At 43.8% G+C, this 18,430-nt stretch overlaps 2 protein-coding genes across 4 annotated transcripts in view; one reads left to right on the plus strand and one right to left on the minus strand.

Annotated features, from left to right (window-relative positions):
• Positions 1 to 1,269, minus strand: part of GMPR2 (guanosine monophosphate reductase 2) — a 36,254-nt gene extending 34,985 nt beyond the window's left edge. Inside the window, exon 1 of one of the 2 annotated variants that reach the window (XM_077299935.1) lies at positions 1,134 to 1,269. The gene's annotated coding sequence lies outside the window, so the exon portion shown is untranslated. The remainder of the gene's footprint in view (positions 1 to 1,133) is intronic. The other variant, XM_077299936.1, reaches the window with a different exon arrangement.
• On the plus strand, positions 1,161 to 16,697 carry NEDD8 (NEDD8 ubiquitin like modifier). 2 transcript variants are annotated; one of them, XM_077299937.1, is made up of 4 exons: positions 1,161 to 1,305; positions 7,528 to 7,662; positions 13,331 to 13,413; positions 16,446 to 16,697. In XM_077299937.1, exons 1-4 carry the CDS (start codon positions 1,288 to 1,290, stop codon positions 16,528 to 16,530), a joined length of 321 nt encoding a protein of 106 aa, XP_077156052.1. In that variant the 5' UTR covers positions 1,161 to 1,287; the 3' UTR covers positions 16,531 to 16,697. The 2 variants fall into 2 exon arrangements, with proteins under 2 accessions (XP_077156052.1, XP_077156053.1); XM_077299938.1 differs by having other exon boundaries at positions 1,176 to 1,305; positions 7,528 to 7,575.
• The last annotated feature ends 1,733 nt before the right edge of the window (positions 16,698 to 18,430 follow it).

The following is an 18,430-nucleotide window of genomic DNA, read 5'->3' on the forward strand; positions in this document are numbered from 1 at the left end:
ATCATCCCGGATGTGAAGAGTTAACACATCCGGCATGATCGCGTCCCATTAAGGGGGCAGGGCTTCGCCGCTGCGGCGATACCGCCGCCCATCCGTCCCGTGGAGTCATACCCTTATAAGTTCCTCTTGTGTTGTATTAATGCCAATTTGTAGTTAGATTTGGAGCTCTATGAATGCCATAGATACAGCCAGTGTCTGGAAAGCTAGGGCCACATGCCATCTTTACCACTTGTGTGGCCCTAGCCTTAATGCGGACGTGTGATTTAAAGGAGTTTTCCAGTTATAATTTCTGTCCTCTGAGATAAAATCAGCAGTTACCTCCCCTAGTCGGCCTCTCTGCTGCTCCCCTGGTTCATATTTACTGACTGCAGCGGTAACATCCCCACTACAACATGAATCACCGCTGCAGGCAATCGCTAACCTCAGTGGCAGTGATTGGCTGCAGTGGTGATGCACACTGGAGTCGTAGCGTCACCACTGCAGCCAGTGGACTAGCGGTAGAAAGACAGCGGTGCCCCCAGGGAGGCTGAGCAATCGCTGATTTTATTATTGGAACCCAGCGCAGCCCACTGAGGGCAGAAGTTACAGTCGGAAAGCCCCTTTAAGCAATTTTCTGGACACCCTGTCGCAGTGTGAGCACCCACAATGCACCGGTGTAGTCTTGTACGATGATGTAACAGCAGGATCAGCCAATCACAGCCCTGCTATCAGGTGACATCATTATGTAGGGTTGATAAGAAGTTACCATTTGTTTCATATTAGTGTCGTTTTTAAGTTCTAAAAAAAAATTCTGATAAAGACTAAAAGAGTACACCCCCCCCCCCATGTGCCTGCACAATGCATTCCCAGGAATGTGTCTGTCCTATGTGAAGAACCACATTGTGGTGCATGCTGGGAGTTGTAGTTCACTATGCAATGAGAGCCATAAGTGCAGTCCTCGGAAATATATGTAGGTCACTAAGAGACCAGCCAACAGAAGATGTCGCACAGGGCAGAAATGAAAAGGCGCTTTATATGAAGAGCGTGAATAACAAGAAAAGCAACAGAGAGGACGCTAACAGCCTAATATCAGCAACGGAAGATGGCGGCAGCGTGAGGAGGACAGGGAACAGGAGCGGAGCCGTGATACACACCTACTAGTCTATGTACACCTAGGCAGCGGGGAGCGAGCGGCGTGGTGACGTCACGCCTCTGTCACAGCTACTTCCTGTCAGCTGACCTCCGGCACCGGAAGTGCATAGCGGGAGGCCCGGCTGCTCTGCTGTGAGGGATACAGACGCCGCCAGCATGCTGATCAAAGTGAAGGTTGGTCTGGGCTACAGGGCCGACAGCTGGACGGGGTGTCCGGGACCGGGGCTGCGAGGCCGGGCTGTAGGCGCAGTGAGGGGGTTGTCCAGGCTTGGGACAGAGGTCTGTAGTCCCCACTGCCCTGCTTCTTCCAGGACTGGCCTTGTTCATACTGGTTTGGGTTTGGTGCTGTCCACTTCATTAAAGGGAACTGTCACAGGTTTCCCCATATAAAGTACAGCCACCACCATTAGGGCCTTTGTGACATAGGGCTGTAATTTAAAGGCATCAAAATTAAAATTTGGAAAAGTGCAAAAGTATCTGCCAAATTTTCGCTTTCTTCACAAATAGATGGAACTCATATCACATAAATGTTACCACTATCATGAAGTACAGTATGTCATGATAAAACGTTATTAGAATCACCGGGATCCATCGAAGCGTACCAGAGTTATTACCTCATAAAGGGACAGTGGTCAGAATTGTAAAAATTGGCCTGGTCATTAACATGCAAACCACCCTTGGGGGTAAAGGGGATAAATATATATCTATATCTCCTTATCCCAGTTCAGGACATCAGCTTTCCCTGCTGTGATGGCTGATCTAATGCTGTGCATTGCAGCGCATCAGATCAGTGTCCCGCAGACAATGAGGAGGGTGCCAGCTCTTGCTGTGAGCAGGAACATACAGGCCACCATACCTGGGTGATATCGTGGCCATCCAAAGACCTCGCCCTATCCTGCATCTCCTCATACCTTACCAACCGCACATTTAGCGTCTCCTACTCCCATACTACCTCTTCATCTTTCCCCCTCTCTGTTGGAGTCCCTCAAGGCTCATCTCAATCTATACACTCGGCCTGGGACAACTCAAAAAGTTCTATGGCTTCCAGTACCATCTATATGCTGATGATACTCAGATCTACCTCTCTGCTCTCCAGAATCCCAGCCATATCCTCCTTCTTCTCCTCCTCTCGTTTCCTCAATCTCAATGTGGACAAATCTGAACTAATTATCTTTCCTCCATCTCACACATCTTCCCTACCTGATCTATCTATCAAAATAAATGAAATCACACTTTCCCCTGTCCCCAAAATCCGCTGCCTTGGAGTATCCCTGGATTCTGCCCTGTCCTTCCAGCTGCACATCCAAGCTCTCGCCACCTCCTGTCGCCTCCAGCTCAAATATTTCCAGAATCCGTCCTTTCCTCAACCCTCACTCTACCAAAATGCTTGTGCATGCCCTAATCATCTCCCGCCTCGACTACTGCAACACCCTCCTCTGTAGCCTACTTTCTAATACTCTTGCACCCCTCCAGTCCATCCTTAACTCTGCTGCCCGACTAATTAATCTCTCTCCTCACTTTACACTCCTGCTTCCCCTCTTTGCAAATCTCTTCACTGGCTCCCAATTTCCCAGCGTATCCAGTTTAAACTACTAAGGGTACCGTCACACATTGAAATTTCCATCGCTACGACGTTACGATTCGTGACGTTCTAGCGATATCGTTACGATATCGCTGTGTCTGACACGCTACTGCGATCAGACACCCTGCTGAGAATCGTACGTCGTAGCAGATCGTTTGGAACTTTCTTTCGTCGCTTGATCACCCGCTGACATCGCTGGATCGTTGTGTGTGACAGCGATCCAGCGATGTCTTCGCTTGTAACCAGGGTAAACATCGGGTAACTAAGCGCAGGGCCGCGCTTAGTAACCCGATGTTTACCCTGGTTACAAGCGTAAACGTAAAAAAACAAACAGTACATACTCACCCGTCGGTGTCCTTCAGGTCCCTTGCCGTCTGCTTCCTGCTCTGACTAGTGCCGGCCGGAAAGTGAGAGCAGAGCGCAGCGGTGCTGCGCTCTGCTCTCACTGTACGGCTGCACTCAGAGCAGGAAGCAGACGGCAAGGGACCTGAAGGACACCGACGGGTGAGTATGTACTGTTTGTTTTTTTACGTTTACGCTGGTAACCAGGGTAAACATCGGGTTACTAAGCGCGGCCCTGCGCTTAGTTACCCGATGTTTACCCTGGTTACCCGGGGACTTCGGCATCGCTCCAGCGCCGTGATTGCAACGTGTGACCGCAGTCTACGACGCTGGAGCGATGATTATACGACGCTGCGACGTCACGAATCGTGCCGTCGCAGCGATGAAAATTTCAATGTGTGACGGTACCTTAACACTGACCTACAAAGCCATCCATAACCTGTCTCCTCCGTATATTTCCAAACTAATCTCTAAATATCTTCCCTCACGTAATCTCCGGTCCTCCCAAGACCTCCTTCTCTCCTCCACACTTATTCGCTCCTCATCCAATCGCCTCCAAGACTTCTCCCGAATATCCTCTGGGATTCTGTGCCCCAACATGTCCGGTTATCCACCACATTTGGATCCTTCAAAAGAAACCTGAAAACCCACCTCTTCAAAGAAGCTTACAGCCTGTAATGACCACACGGCCACCTCAACACCATCAGAGCTGCTGCAACCATCGACCTACTGTCTCCTTCCCCACCATCCTGTAGAATGTAAGTCCGCAAGGGCAGGGTCCTCTTCCTTCTGTACCAGTCTGTCATTGTTAGTTTTGTTTACTGTAAGTGATATCTGTATTTTGATGTAACCCCTTCTCATGTACAGCACCATGGAATTAATGGTGCTATATAAATAAATAATAATAATCTTCCTGCCCGGGGGGCACCATGGAGGCAGTCGGCACAATGCAATTGCGTTGTGCCAATTGGAGCAGAGAATGAGCTCCCTCTCTCTGTAACCTGATCAATGTCGCCATCGACGACAGCATCACAGGGGTTAAACGCCCACAGTCGGCACTAGCGCTGATCGTGGGCTTTGCTGCATGGTCTCCACACGCTTATAGTGCTGACACCCGCTTTTTATTGCGCTGCTGCTCTGAGTGAGCCTGTGCAATGTTCTTGCTGTATGGTGGTTTGTGGAATGCTCCTCCCTCAGCGCCGTACATTTAAGGCGGATGTCGGGAAGGTTTTAAGAGGTGGATACCACTTAATGAATCACAAACATCTGAAAAGTGCCGTGTGCCGTGCCACAAATCGTACTCCGGGCAGAGGCTGGAGTAAGACTTTTGGCATAAGGCTTCCTTCACATTTCCATCAGGACTCTCCCGTCCTGCTGCATCACCGAGACGTAGCGATGGACGTTAACAAAATAGTGTCAAAACGTATGTGACGGGTGCACTAGGCCAGTCTTTCTGACGGACCCGTCGAGGCTATGTGCACCTGTTGTGTATGTGTCTTCGCAGCGGTTTTCCGCTGCGAAAACGCATACACAACACAAACCAGGTTAAAAATAATAAAAAATATCAATATTCTCACCTACCGGCGTCCCGCGCAGCGTCACCGATGCTCCCGGCAGCTAGCGTTCCTAGTATTACATTGCAAAATCTCACGAGAAGTTGCGGTCTCGCGAGACCGCGACTTCTCGAGAGATTTCGCAATGTAATACTAGGAACGCTAGCTGCCGGGAGCATCGGTGACGCTGCGCGGGACGCTGGTAGGAGAGAATATTGTGATTTAAATTTTATTTTTAACATTATATCTTGTTACTATTGATGCTGCATAGGCAGCATCAATAGTAAAAAGAGAAAGCAAGAGAGAATTTCCCTGATGGGAAATTCGTCCACGCATGCTCAGTTTGAAAAGACGGGACCCGTCGCTGGATTCCTGCTTTTCACGGTCAGCGACGCATCCTGCGCCCATAGGCTTTCATTGTAGCCAGTGACGGGCAGCGCAGGATGTGTCGCTGACCGATTTTCCAACGTGCAGAAAAAACGTTCTTCTGAACGTTTTCTCTGCCTGACGGACCGTTTTTTTACACAGGATCCAGTGCACAACGGATGAAATGGATGGCCATCAGTCACAATCCGTCGCTAATACAAGTCTATGAGAAAATGCAGGATCCTGCATACTCAAAAATCATTGTATCTCAACGTGAGACAAAAGACGGAAGTGTGAAAGAGGCCTTAGTCACATCACAGCTGGTGCTGAATTAGACCGGCCATAGCATCACCCCCCGTCAACTGGTCGCAACTGGCATGACGACGCCAAAAGTGGCAACATTTTTACACAACCTCATGTTGCACAGACATTTTCGAGCCTTTCACGCTTTGTGCGCCAGATTTATCATAAACCCTTTGCTGAACCGGGGTCTTTAGGTTTCTGCAGAGTGGTGTGATGTCCGGTCACGTGAATGCCTGCCTACCATGTGCACACTTGTGGTCTCCTGCAAGCTAGATGTTTGGCTTCTCTTAATAAGTGTGAATTCACAGAACCCTTGTCAGCAAGTATGCCAGTCGTATACCCGCGGTCACATGGCCACCGTCTGGTATGGGGAATGTCTGGTGTGAAACTGTGTGCACACGATCTTGTCACGATTTGACAAACACGGTTCCTGACTGCAGATTTATGGCCCAAGCCTGGACAACCCCTTTAAAAAGATCCTGTCATCAGATTAAAAATGACTTTTGTTCTTATTTTATTCCCGCTGCTCACATAAGTGTTCTGTTTGTTTGTTTTTTATTGCTGTTGTTTTTTTAAATCTGCCATATGGTTCCCAAGATTGAAGTCTTTATATTTAGTGCTACTATTTGTGACCTTTGCCAAGGGGGCGTGGCTTGCTGAGTCTCTGAGAGCATGGCTTTAGGCTGTTCTGCATTTTACTTGGTGAGCCATGTTCCCTTGTAGAGACTATAAAAACTAGTATATAAATTAAAAAAAATCCCATCTCTCTAAAACAATATGGCAGATTTAAAAAAAACAAACAAACCTCGAACAGTGAAAATAAAGAGCAAAAAATGGACCAGGTGACAGGTCCTTTTTAAAGGGAACCTGTCATGTCCCAAAACAGTATCAACTTGCAGATGTGGGGTTTTATCTGTAGGTTAATAGCGTTCTGAACCTGGCCGCTGCAGATGTATAGAGCCCTGCTGTCTGGAGAAAATTAACTTTATTCGTCCCAGCAGCCTCAGGCTTTCAGTCATAGAGGTGGACTTCAGTCTCTGCTCAATGCACAGTGAGTGGCACTGACTGACAGCCTGCTCCAATGCTGATCCTGCTGTCAGTGTGCGGGTTACAGATGCCACACACTATACACAGAGATGACTGAAAGCCCGAGGCCACCTGTAGGAGTAAAGTTCATTTCCTCCTAGTAGCCGGGCTTTCAGCGCAGGTGCTTGACATCTTCAGAATGCTATTAATATGCAGGATATGGTGTTTTTTTACATTACATTTTCCCTTTAAAGCCTCAATTGCAGATCTAGGCAAATATAGTTGTAAAAACAAAAGTACACGATGCTTATTTGTTTTGTCCTGGAAGGTAGTTAATGGGAATCTGTCACCCCTGGGACATATATGACCTACTAATATGGGCATACAGGTGATAGAAATGTTACACTAGTCCTACCTGTCTGCCTCATGTTAGCGGTCTAGTTGTGGAGATATCTTATATTCTTCCCTTATGTTAATGATTTCTTCCAAGCTCTGGGGTGTGCGGTGCCTGGAAGTAATCCCTGCCTCCTCTCCTCATTACAATACTACCCCCTTCAGGGCACAGGCGCTGGATTCTGGTATCATAACTGATGTGCATGGGAGGAGGTAAGTATTGCAATGAGGAGAGGAGGCAAGGATTTCTTCCAGGCACCGCACACCCCAGAGCCTGAAAATAGTCATTAGCATAAGGAAAGAATATAACACTTCTCCACAACAAGACCATTAATATGAGGCAGACAGAGGTAGGACTAGTGTAATATTTCTATTACCTGTATGCCTATATTAATAGGTCATATACGTCCCAGGGGTGACAGATTCCCTTTAAAGCCATGACACAAACCATATGGACCCACATTTTAATTAGCGTGGTCTACTCGCCTCCACTGGTGTAATCAGTCTTGTATTTTCCTTATGATGGAGCAGAACAATGAAAATAGAGAACTGTACACTGAGCGCAGGTGAATCTCCTTGTACTCCAGGCTTTGAGAAGTATAGGGTCTGTCCAGGTTTTCATCTTTTGAATAAGCCTGTTCATTGATAGAAAACAGACTGGGATCAGGATGTCTCAGATTTCGTACTGGTTGAACAGATTTCCATCAGACCTGACATTTGTCAGTATGAACTCTCCTGATATTGCTGTGACTGCTTATTATTGACTCTTATATTTTTTCCTGATGTCTATCTGGCCATATGCATAATGTTCTTTTATTTTTGTCATTCCAGACGCTGACCGGGAAAGAGATAGAAATTGATATTGAACCCACTGACAAGGTTTTGTACCCAGCCTTCAGAAATATTGTTTGCCATTTATTTTTCTTTCTGGCTCGTGTCACTTATATAATGCAGATAATAGGCAAGGTAAAATAGACCATGCCCACCACATAGTTATTGAAGTTCATACATATCCTTCTTGTAGTGTGAAGATTTTGCATGAAGACATGGTTTTCTTTACGGGAGTACACTTACAGTGGTGACCTCGGGGGTATTCAGAGACTGTTGCTACGGTCATAGAGCTGTACTCTCCTACTAGTGGTTTGGGATCCACATGAGAAGGTAGAACTACAGTTGGAATCAAAATGACTCCAATGCCAGAGCAAAATTCAGAAACTCAATAAACCAATGGACCAAAAACAATTAAAATAACTCGACACAACTAATAGAAGTAGTTTTAACACAGTCACATTTAATGACTACTGCAGTCTCAGAATTATCCAAATCCTTTGAGAAGCATCTTTAGTACTTGGTAAAGACTCGTTGGCTGTTATGGCCTGCTGCAAATGTGAAGAATAGCCAGGTACCAGCTTCTGGCAGCGTTCCTGAGGGAAATCTTAGCTCATTCCTCATGGGCATAGCCTCCATTTCACCATTATTCTTGGGTTGTTAAGAAAAGAGATCATTGCCTTGTGCAAACAAGGAAAATAGTACAACAAGTTAGAACAGGCATTGTACTTTCCTAGAGATACAGCTGGACACATAGTTCGTAAGTTCAAAGTTAAAAGGATCACTATCTGGATGTGGCAGAAAGCGGAAGCTATCACCGCCAGCCATAAGATTTTTAAGGAGTCAGGTCTTGGAAAACCCTTGTGACTGCAAATGACCTGCAGTAAGATTTGGTAGCAGCCATTGGGGTTTCAGGTTGCATGGTAAGGTGCATACTAAACACGGAAGGTTTCCATGTCTGAAATCCAAGACCTACACCTCTACTGACCCAACAGCTTGAGATGTCGTCCACAATATGCTCAATAGCATATAGATAAACCACTGAAGTTTTGAATTCAGTTTTGTGAAGCAATGAAACAAAATAAACTTTTTTGGACCTATGAATCGGCAATATGTTTGAAGGAGGGAAAATGAGGCATACCCTACAAAGAGCAGCCAGTCTACAGTGAAGCATGGCGGTGGTTTGGCGATGCTCTGGGATTTTTTTGCTTCCATTGACACTGGAATCCTGCAGCGTGTGGCAAGATGGATTCAATAAACTTTTAGGAAATAATGGGAGAAAACGTTGTCGTCGTTGAGGAAAATGAAACTTGGGCATCATTAGATCTTCCAACAGGACAATGATGTCAAGCATACCTCAAAGTTTATCACGGCTTTGGTTTTCAAAGAAGTATTGGATGATTCTGAAGTGGCTGTCAGTCACCTGACTTGACGCCCATGGAAACGTTTGTGGAATCTGACAAAGGTGGTTTTTGCTTTCCAATTCAAGAATATTTGTGAACTGGAGGTCATAGCCTGGAAGGATTGGGATAAGATTCCTGCCAAAAGCCAGTGCCTAGCTGTGAATAATGTTTGCAGCAGGTCATAACAGCCAAAGGGGCTCTGCTCTACTCGCTTGTCATGAAGGGTGTGAATATCTGAGGTCACGTTCAGTATTTGGTCAGTATTTTACATCAGTATTTGTAAGCCAAAATCAGGAGGACTGCAACAAAAAACTATAGTAGAGACATAATTTTTCACCCAAACCTGGTTTTAGCTTACAAATACTGATGTAAAATACCGACAAAATATTAAACATTGCCTGAGTCTGCAGTAATCATTACAAGTGGCATTCTATGTCAAATTTGGAGCAATCACTTGTTTTACAAACAGCAGAAAGTTTAATTTTACTAATAAACCTAATCGGCAATGGGGTTTGAATAAAATTGCTTGCAATGGTTTATGCACTGACATACATAGAATATTGACCTATCTTACAGCACATGGTGATTCCTGGACCTCAACATTGGTAGAAATTTATGCCAAAATAAAGTTTTAGGAAACGTTAATATAGCTTTTATGTGTCCTAAAGCAAATATAAGCCCTAAATTTGCCAAACCAATTAAAACTTAACTTTTATTGTAAATGTTAGCGAGCGAGCACTAAAATGATCTTTGCGCAAATCGAGCAATTTCCGATGCTTGTTTTGAGTAACAAGTATAATGGAATCAATGGGATATCCAAGCATTTTTCCGCCAGACCCTACAAGGAGGTCTGGAGTGCAGTGAAAATGTTGAAATGGAAGGAGAACAGCATGGGGAAAACACCTGCTGAGAACATTGGTGTCACACCTTTACTCCATTTTAAGGACCGACAATAAAACATTCAAAATCGACGAGAAATTGAGAGTGTACAAGAAAAATAAAATGTTAAGAAACACTCTTTCCTGTGTAATGACTTGTATATATTTAAAAATGCTTAAAAAAATAGTAGTAATTTAAGTAAACCAAAATTAAAATCTTAGTTAAATTGGAACTTTCAGTGTAATTTATGAAGGAAGCAAGGACTGCGAAAAATTACATGGAAGAGGGACTCTGATACACCCTGTGTTAGACATAAAGGAGGGCATCTTACACATTCTGTTCAAATTGGCATGTAGTGGTACTCCTAGACTCATAAAAGCTATGCACACAATGCAAAGCCAGAAAAGAATATAAGGAGGGTCATCCATAGACCCTTGAAGGCAACAACTGAAGGGCCTGATTTTAATATTGAAGATTAAAAACACTTTGTGCTGCTGTCATCTGGTGGTGTGGAAAAGTCATGGCTAATCCAGGCTTTGTTCATGTTTATCAGTGAGCCTGTCAGCATTTTCTGTGGACAGACAAGAGCGCCTGTCTGTCATGACCCCCCCCTGGCAGCACTAAAGACCCGCTCAGACAAGACACCAGCGGCAGGGAAGCACAACACCTCCAAGGCAGAGAGGGACAGCTCTTGCCAGGTCTCCAGCTTTGAGACCCAATAGTTGACGGTCACAGAGGAATTAGGGAGTACGCTGGTTTGGTCGGCCAGGTATTGCTTAACTATCTTTAAAAATTTTTCCCTCCTTGTCAAAAATACCTGGCCAACAAGGCCTGAACGCTGGGAGGTTGTCATGAAATTGGCCCAGGCCTATGACAGTGTACCCATGCCTCTGCTGTACCTGGTTTGTGTATCACTCGCTTCTCCTCCTTGGTTGGGCAAGGAAGCTTGCCCTTTGCTGCTAGCATTGTGTGATGGGAATTTTTTCAACATATTTTCCACAATGGACTTCTGGTATAGCACTATTTTAGTAGACCTCTTCACCTCAGGAAGGAGAGATGCAAGGTTCTCCTTATAGTGTGGGTCTAGCAGGGTGAACAACCAGTACTTTTTTTTGGGGGGGGCCAAGGTTAATGTAAAGCGATGGTCACGGGAATGGCAGCAGTGCATACTATCTGCCATATGTGCGATGCTCCCTACAGCCAGCACTTCCCTGTCTCCAGCATTATGACAGCTCGCCTTCTCCACCTCCCTCTCTTCCTCCTCATTCCCCTCCTCAGCCCATCCACATAGAATAGGTGGGATGAAGCTTGTGTGGATACTAGCCTCTGTTGTGCTAGCAGCCAGCTCCTGTTCCTCCTCCTCAGCCTCCACCTCCTCATATTTACTCAATCCGTGCTGAGCAGATGAGATGAAGCTGGGTTGGGTAGTATTTCCCTGTTTCATGTCTTTCTCCATCTCCACCTGGTCCGCATGCAAAAGCTTCATTTAAGTAGGCGCAGAAGTGGGATCCTTGTGCTGATTATGGCATCACCACTGCTCACCACCTTTGTGGAGTCCTGAAAGTCTTGGAGAACCGCACAAATGTCAGACATCCATGCCCACTCTTCAGTAGTTATGTGCGGGGGCTGACCAGAATACAGACAGGCGTGTTGGAGTTGGTATTGAACAACTGGCCTCTGCTGCTCACAAAGCCTTGCCAGCATGTGTAGTGTGGGGTTCCAGCATGTGGTCATGTCGCACACCAGTCAGTGAGCTGGCACATGCATGCATTGCTGCAACATTGCCAGAGCATCAGCAGCTTTAGCTGACTAGCGGAAATGGGCATTGACGCTGTGTTCCTTGACAAGAACCTCTGGGAAATCTGGGTAAGTTTTCAGAAATCACTGATCTACCAAGTTGAGCATGTGGGATATGCTTGGTACGTGTGTGAGCTTGCCAAGCTTCACAGCTGCCACAAGGTTACTGCCATTATCACACATGATCGTGCCTAGCTGTAGGTTCAGCGACGAGAGCCACAGATGTGTCTGGTGGTCTGTTATTCCTTTCAATAACTCTGCGGCAGTGTACGGTTTGTCTTCTAGACAAATTAGCTTCAGCAGAGCCTGTTGCCGCTTCTCTGAGGAAGTGCTGCAGAGCTTCCGGCTGATGTGGACAACTACCTGTGCTGGTACAAGGGGGGGTCGTCACTCCAGAAAAAATAGTGGCGATTGGGGACAGAGTACCTAGGGACGATTGTCGCCATGAGTTGGCGGAAATCCTCTGTGTCCACAAGTCATGGCGCTGACACCGCATCCTGCCCTCCAGCAATGGGATGCACGGTCCAGGCTAAATAAGGGGCCTTCTCCCTCCCCTACACACAACCCTCCGAAGAAGCCGAAGCAAAGCGCTCGTTGGGGTTTGCTGCACCTCATTTTAAGTTAAAGCACCATGCACTTTGCCTCTGTATGTTTATGGGTCCTCCAATAATATACATTATAATTGAAACCTGATGGGCTGGTTATGGGACTGCTACAGTGCCTCTATTTTGTTTAGGACTTTCTCCTGTTATTGAGCATTTTTTATGTAGCCTTGTATGGATACCACCACTATTTGTCTCCTCAACTCTTGTACTATCTCATATCCGTTGGAGTACTGTTATACTCCATTTTTTGTCATTAGTGCCATCAGTTTTCTTTGGACACTTGTTTAATGTGTACTATGCCTATAGAGCCTGTGTGCTCCTGGTTGTGTGACACTCCATGACTCTTCTCCTTATTTTTAAACCATTTATTTTCTCAATAAAATGTGTATTTTTTTTATTGTATATGTTAGTTTGCTCATTACTTCCGTTTCTGTGTTGGGTATACTTTTGATAGAAATGTGATTTATTTATGTCCATTTTTTTTTTCTTTGGTTAAACATTTCACTGCAAGCAGCCTGCCAGTATTCAAGACCGCACAACACCTATAGGTTTTAACTGGTTTGGCAATTGAAGGGACTTGTTTCTTTATTTTTTGCCTATGGATATTTAGTATATGAATTACTTTATCCCACACCAAACCATAGAGTAAGCGATTCTTTTTATTTTAATCCAATTATAACACGCACATATTTATGCTTAGTGTTACAAAAAAACTTAGGGTCTGATTCTTTCATTTCTGGCTTTAAAAATGTTCAGTTCTTTTTTTTATTCTTTTACACCACCACCTTCAACTTTTTATTATAAAACCTATATTTGTGTCGAGAGAGGTGTTGGCAAGCATGGCAGAAAGTGGCATAAATATAGCAACTGTTTCCTCCAGCTCACAGCTTACATAGATGGCAGGTTATGCCATGTAGACCCCACATGAATTACGAGGTGGGTGCTGCTTAATTTGGACTTTTTGTAGACTGGATAAGAGACTCCACCCTTGATGAGTCGGCCCCCTATGTCTTTTCTTTCTGTCTTCATTTCTGTATTTGAGAGACCAGTCTAATAACAGATATTTTTGGCAATGTATGTTCTCTATGTGCCACCCGTCAGTAAATTATATACACTCTACAGGTGGAAAGGATTAAAGAGCGAGTAGAAGAAAAGGAAGGAATTCCTCCACAACAGCAGAGGCTTATCTATAGCGGGAAACAAATGTAAGTACTCTACAAATGCGGGTACTTCTGCTCTAAGTGATGTGTACCATGCTTAAAGGAGTGAGTATATCGCTCCCCGTGCAGTGATGACCAAATCTGTCCTCGGTATACCATGTGTGCCATTTCAAATACTGCTGACCGTTGGGAAATTTGTCCAAGAAAAATAGTTAATCGGCGCATCCTGAAAAATAGATATCTTCAAATTTTATTGCATAAGTATCAAACCATTAAAATCCACAAACTGGTGATAGAAAAAAGTACTCTGACGTGTTTCTGATGTTTGTGACCTTAGTCATAGAGAGTGTTTTTCCTATCGCCAGTATGTGGATTTTAATTGTTTGATACGTATGCAATACAATTTGAAGATTTGATACATTTTTTAGATGTGCCATTCAACTTTTTTTTTCTTGTGATGTGAGCCATACTGAGACTTGGGGGTCACAAAGTCATTTTTTTCTTTTCTTCATTGTTACTTTCACTGTAAACAACTTTGAGCATTTCTTTTTCCAAGTACAAGCTGAACAATCAATTCACTGTGTGCCTACTGAACAATAGAAATATGGACGTTGTGGTCACATTACAAGCTTTTACAGGTTTACTGAAAGCTATGCAATGGCCAACACAGGGTACTTGTATGGGGCACCGTGCATGAAACTTAGGTTTGGAGAAAGGACAGATATCTGGAGAAACACTGTTTTACTTTGAGAGTACACTGTTCAAAAAACTGATAGTGACACTAGGAGGGAGTTATCATCTACCATAGATGACATCATGGAGCACCACAATCCTGATAATGCAGGTTTGTGACCGTCACTGGGATCAGCACTGATCGTACTACCACCATAGCAAGCTTTCCAGGGCTATGTAAACACATTTTATTATTATTAAACTATATATTATCTTTGTGCATGTCAGTTCCTCACCAGCCTGCTATCAGTGAATGGATGTCCAACCACTGAATGATTAATAACAATGTCATCTTGGAGTGTGTTTACATTGGACTAACACCCGGAGAGGCAAAACTGCACCAAACCGTGTGCTTTTTGTTGCGGAAATGCTGTCAAACATAAAAACTGCACTGCAGGTCATTTATTAAAATGTCATCCCCTTTGTTGGCATTGTAATACACTGCGTATTTATAGCACGCAAATCGGCAACAGAAAACCTGAGTAACTGTCCAACTGGAACCTACCTTTAAAGGGGTATCCCATCTCCAAGATCGTATCCCAGTATGTAGTAGGTGTAAACATATTAGCAATTACCTCCAATTACAAATTTTGTGATGTTCTTCTGATTCGCTCAGTCACTTACCCCACGTGCAGGGCACTGCAATAGCCCAGGTATCGATGGCTACAACCACTAGTAACTAACTCACTGTGAGTGATTGTAACCATGGATACCTAAGCTCCTGCAATGTTATGCACATGGGGTAAGCATCATAGCTTATCAGATGAACTATACTTCATTTCTAATTGGAGGTATTTGCTAATAATAATATTACACCTACTAAATATTGGGATGGAACCTTGGAGATGGGAATACCCTTTTAATCCTATCATACGTGCTTAGGAGTTGGTATGTGGATATCTGAAAAGTATGTATTTTAAAGGGAATGAATCATCGTAAAAAGACCTATTGCTTAAAATACGTATATTTAAGTGTTTTTTTTTTTTTATGCTTTCAGATCACAATCTGTGTTTAAAAAGCTACTAAATCTCTGTTTTCACACTGGCCAAGGGGCCGTTTTAGATACACACTTCATGTTTCAGGAAGGTGTCAGAGGTCTTCCTGTGATCACTGATGTGTTACAATGACACCTCTATACACAGGATCCACTATTCACAGCTGGTGGCATCACAGCTACTCCACGCACTCATTGGTAGCTTCAATACAAAAGATAGTGTTTTGAGTTAAGGTACCGTCACACTCAGCGACGCTGCAGCGATATAGACAACGAGCCGATCGCTGCAGCGTCGCTGTTTAGGTCGCTGTAGAGACGTCAAACACAGCAACTCCAGAACGATGCAGGAGCGATCCTGTGACGTAACGGCGACTCACTTATCGTTCTCACAGGTCGTTAGCTCCATGTAAAACATTGCTGGCATCGTTGCTTTTGCTGTCAAACATGACGATACACGCTGATCTAACGACCAAATAAAGTTCTGGACTTCTAGCTCCGACCAGCGATATCACAGCGGGATCCAGATCGCTGCTGCGTGTCAAACACAACGAGATCGCTATCCAGGACGCTGCAACGTCACGGATCGTTGTCGTTCTCGTTGTAAAGTTGCTGAGTGTGCAGGTACCTTTAGTGTTTCCTAGCTAATGTAGTTGTGGATTTCCTCAAAGCCAAAGTGGCCAGTGTGAAAATTGTTTTTTTTTTTTGTTTGATTTTTTTTTTACAAATTGTGATATGGGGAAAAAAAAAACCCAAAAATGCAACCACCCTGATTTTAAACAATAGGTGATTTTCTGATGATCACTTCTCTATATACATCTCTATTGACCTGGGCTGCAGACTAATACCGTAGCTATGACCCCCAATGATCATAATGTGAAGATGCACATGTGTGAACGTGAGGCAAGGACAGGTTTTCGGCCTGTGGATGTAAAGATGGCGATTTCCATTGATTGAGCTGGTACATTTATTAAAATGATGGCAACAGAACCACAAAGTGTAGTCAAAGTTTTCTTTATTTAGTTAAGACCGGACACCCTAATATGAAAAAACAGACTCTCAGACTAGAAAGTTGAGTAAAATGCTAAAGATTCTTCCCCGTATGGGTGTTATATGCATGGTGATAAGTGTTAATATTCATATAAAAGATAACTAATAGCCACTGGCTATAGGTCATTGTGATGGCTTTTGTGACTACTCGTTGCCTATTAGATTGCCATATTAGTGAAACAGAAGTCATTGGTAATTTCATTGTAAAATCCACAAAAACTGTCTTGATGTTAAAGCTTGGATTAACTCTGGCTAGCATAAAATACCAAAATGACTGACGTTGTGTTCTTTTTCTCCATAATAGGAATGATGAGAAGACTGCTGCAGACTATAAGATTCAAGGAGGCTCAGTGCTACATTTGGTCCTTGCACTTCGGGGGGGTTGCTGAAGGGTCATTACACTCCCTATGCAGTCCTTTATAGGTTTCAGCTGCTGAGGTACCGCATCCCGGGGGTCCTGCGGTGAGGACTGTTCTCAGCTTGTTTGTATTATAACGAGATTGTGTTGTTCTAGCCTGTTATGTTTGTTTGCCCTGAAATAAATGCTCCTCCCAAATATTCTGCTGTCGACTATTACTAGTAGAATGGTAGGTGACTCTAGCAGGGATGTGAAACTCAAAAACACAGAGGTCCAAAATTAAAAGCTTGAACCAAGGCCAACCTTGATATTTAATGAAAAAAATACCTACAATTGAGGAAGCTCTCCCTTTTCAAATCTTTTCATAAGGAAACAAACAAAGAGGTTGTCCCACGAACAAAGTACACATTAACCCCTTCTCCCCGAAGCCTGTTTTCACCTTCCTGACCGGGCCAGTTTTTACAATTCTGACCACTGTCACTTTATGAGGTTATAACTCTGGAACGCTTCAACGGATCCCGGTGATTCTGACAATGTTTTCTCCTGACATATTGTACTTTTTGACAGTGGTAAAATTTCTTTGATATGACTTCCGTTTATTTGTGAAAAAAACTGAAATTTGGCAAAAATCTTGAAAATTTTGCAATTTTCAAAACATTTAACTTTTATGCCGTTAAATCAGAGAGTCATATCGCACAAAATAGTTAATAAATAACATTTCCCACATGTCTATTTTACATCCACACAAATTTGGAAACAATTTTTTTTGTTAGGAAGTTATAAGGATTAAAGGTTGACCAGCGATTTCTCATTTCTACAACAAAATTAGCAAAACCATTTTTTTAAGGAACACCTCCTATTTAAAGTGACTTTGAGGGGTCTATATGACAGAAAACGCGCAAAAGTGACACCATTCTAAAAACTGCATCCCTCAAGGTGCTCAAAACCACATTCAAGAAGTTTATTCACCCTTCAGGTGCTTCACAGGAATTTTTGCAATGTGGAAGGAAAAAATAAACATTTACTTTTCTTTTTTTTTTTTTACTTATGCAAGGGTAACAGGAGAAAATGGACCATACAATTTGTTGTGCAATTTCTCCTGAGCATGCTGATACCCCCATATGTGGGGAAAATCTACTGTGTGGACACAAGGCAGAGCTCGAAAGGGAAGGAGCGCCATTTCACTTTTTGAATGTAAAATTTGCTGACCTAATTAGCGGACGCCATGTCATGTTTGGAGAGCCCCTGATGTGCCCAAACAATGGAAGCTCCCAACAAGTGACACCATTTTGGAATGTATCTAGATGTGTTTTGAGCACCTTGAACCCACAGGTGCTTCACAGAAGTTTATAACGTTAAGCTGTGAAAAAGAAAAAAATCTGATTTTTCCCACAAAATTCTTTTTTAGCTACGAATTTTGCATTTTCACAAGGGCAGAATGAGAAAATGGACCCCAAAGTTTGTTGTGCAATTTCTCCTGAGTTCACCGAAACCCCAAATGTGGTCGAAAACTACTTATGAGGCACAGTGCAAAGCTCAGAAGGAAAGTAGCCATATTACAGTGCAGATGTACCCCCCCATGAGGGACCCCATTTTGGGAATTTATCTACAAGTGTAGTGATGATTTTGACTCCATGGGTGTTTTCCAGAAACAAGCAGCAGTGGATGTTGTTGAGTAAAAATTGCAAACTGCCATTGTAGTGATCAGTACATTATGCCCAGCTCATGCTTCTAGATACACACACCTGCAAATTAGGTGGGCTCTCATCACTACAGAAATGCCAAACGTGGGCGCTAAATGTTGTTTAGGCACACTGGGGCTCAGAAGGGAGCGGGGCATTTGAATTTGGGAGCGTAGAATTTGCTGAATTTCTTTTGGCGGTGAGGAGCCATTTCGCTTTTCCAGATCCTTTGTGCTACCAGTAACGTGG

The sequence above is a fragment of the Ranitomeya variabilis genome, chromosome 1 (assembly GCF_051348905.1).
Source record: "Ranitomeya variabilis isolate aRanVar5 chromosome 1, aRanVar5.hap1, whole genome shotgun sequence".
NCBI lineage: Eukaryota > Metazoa > Chordata > Amphibia > Anura > Dendrobatidae > Ranitomeya > Ranitomeya variabilis.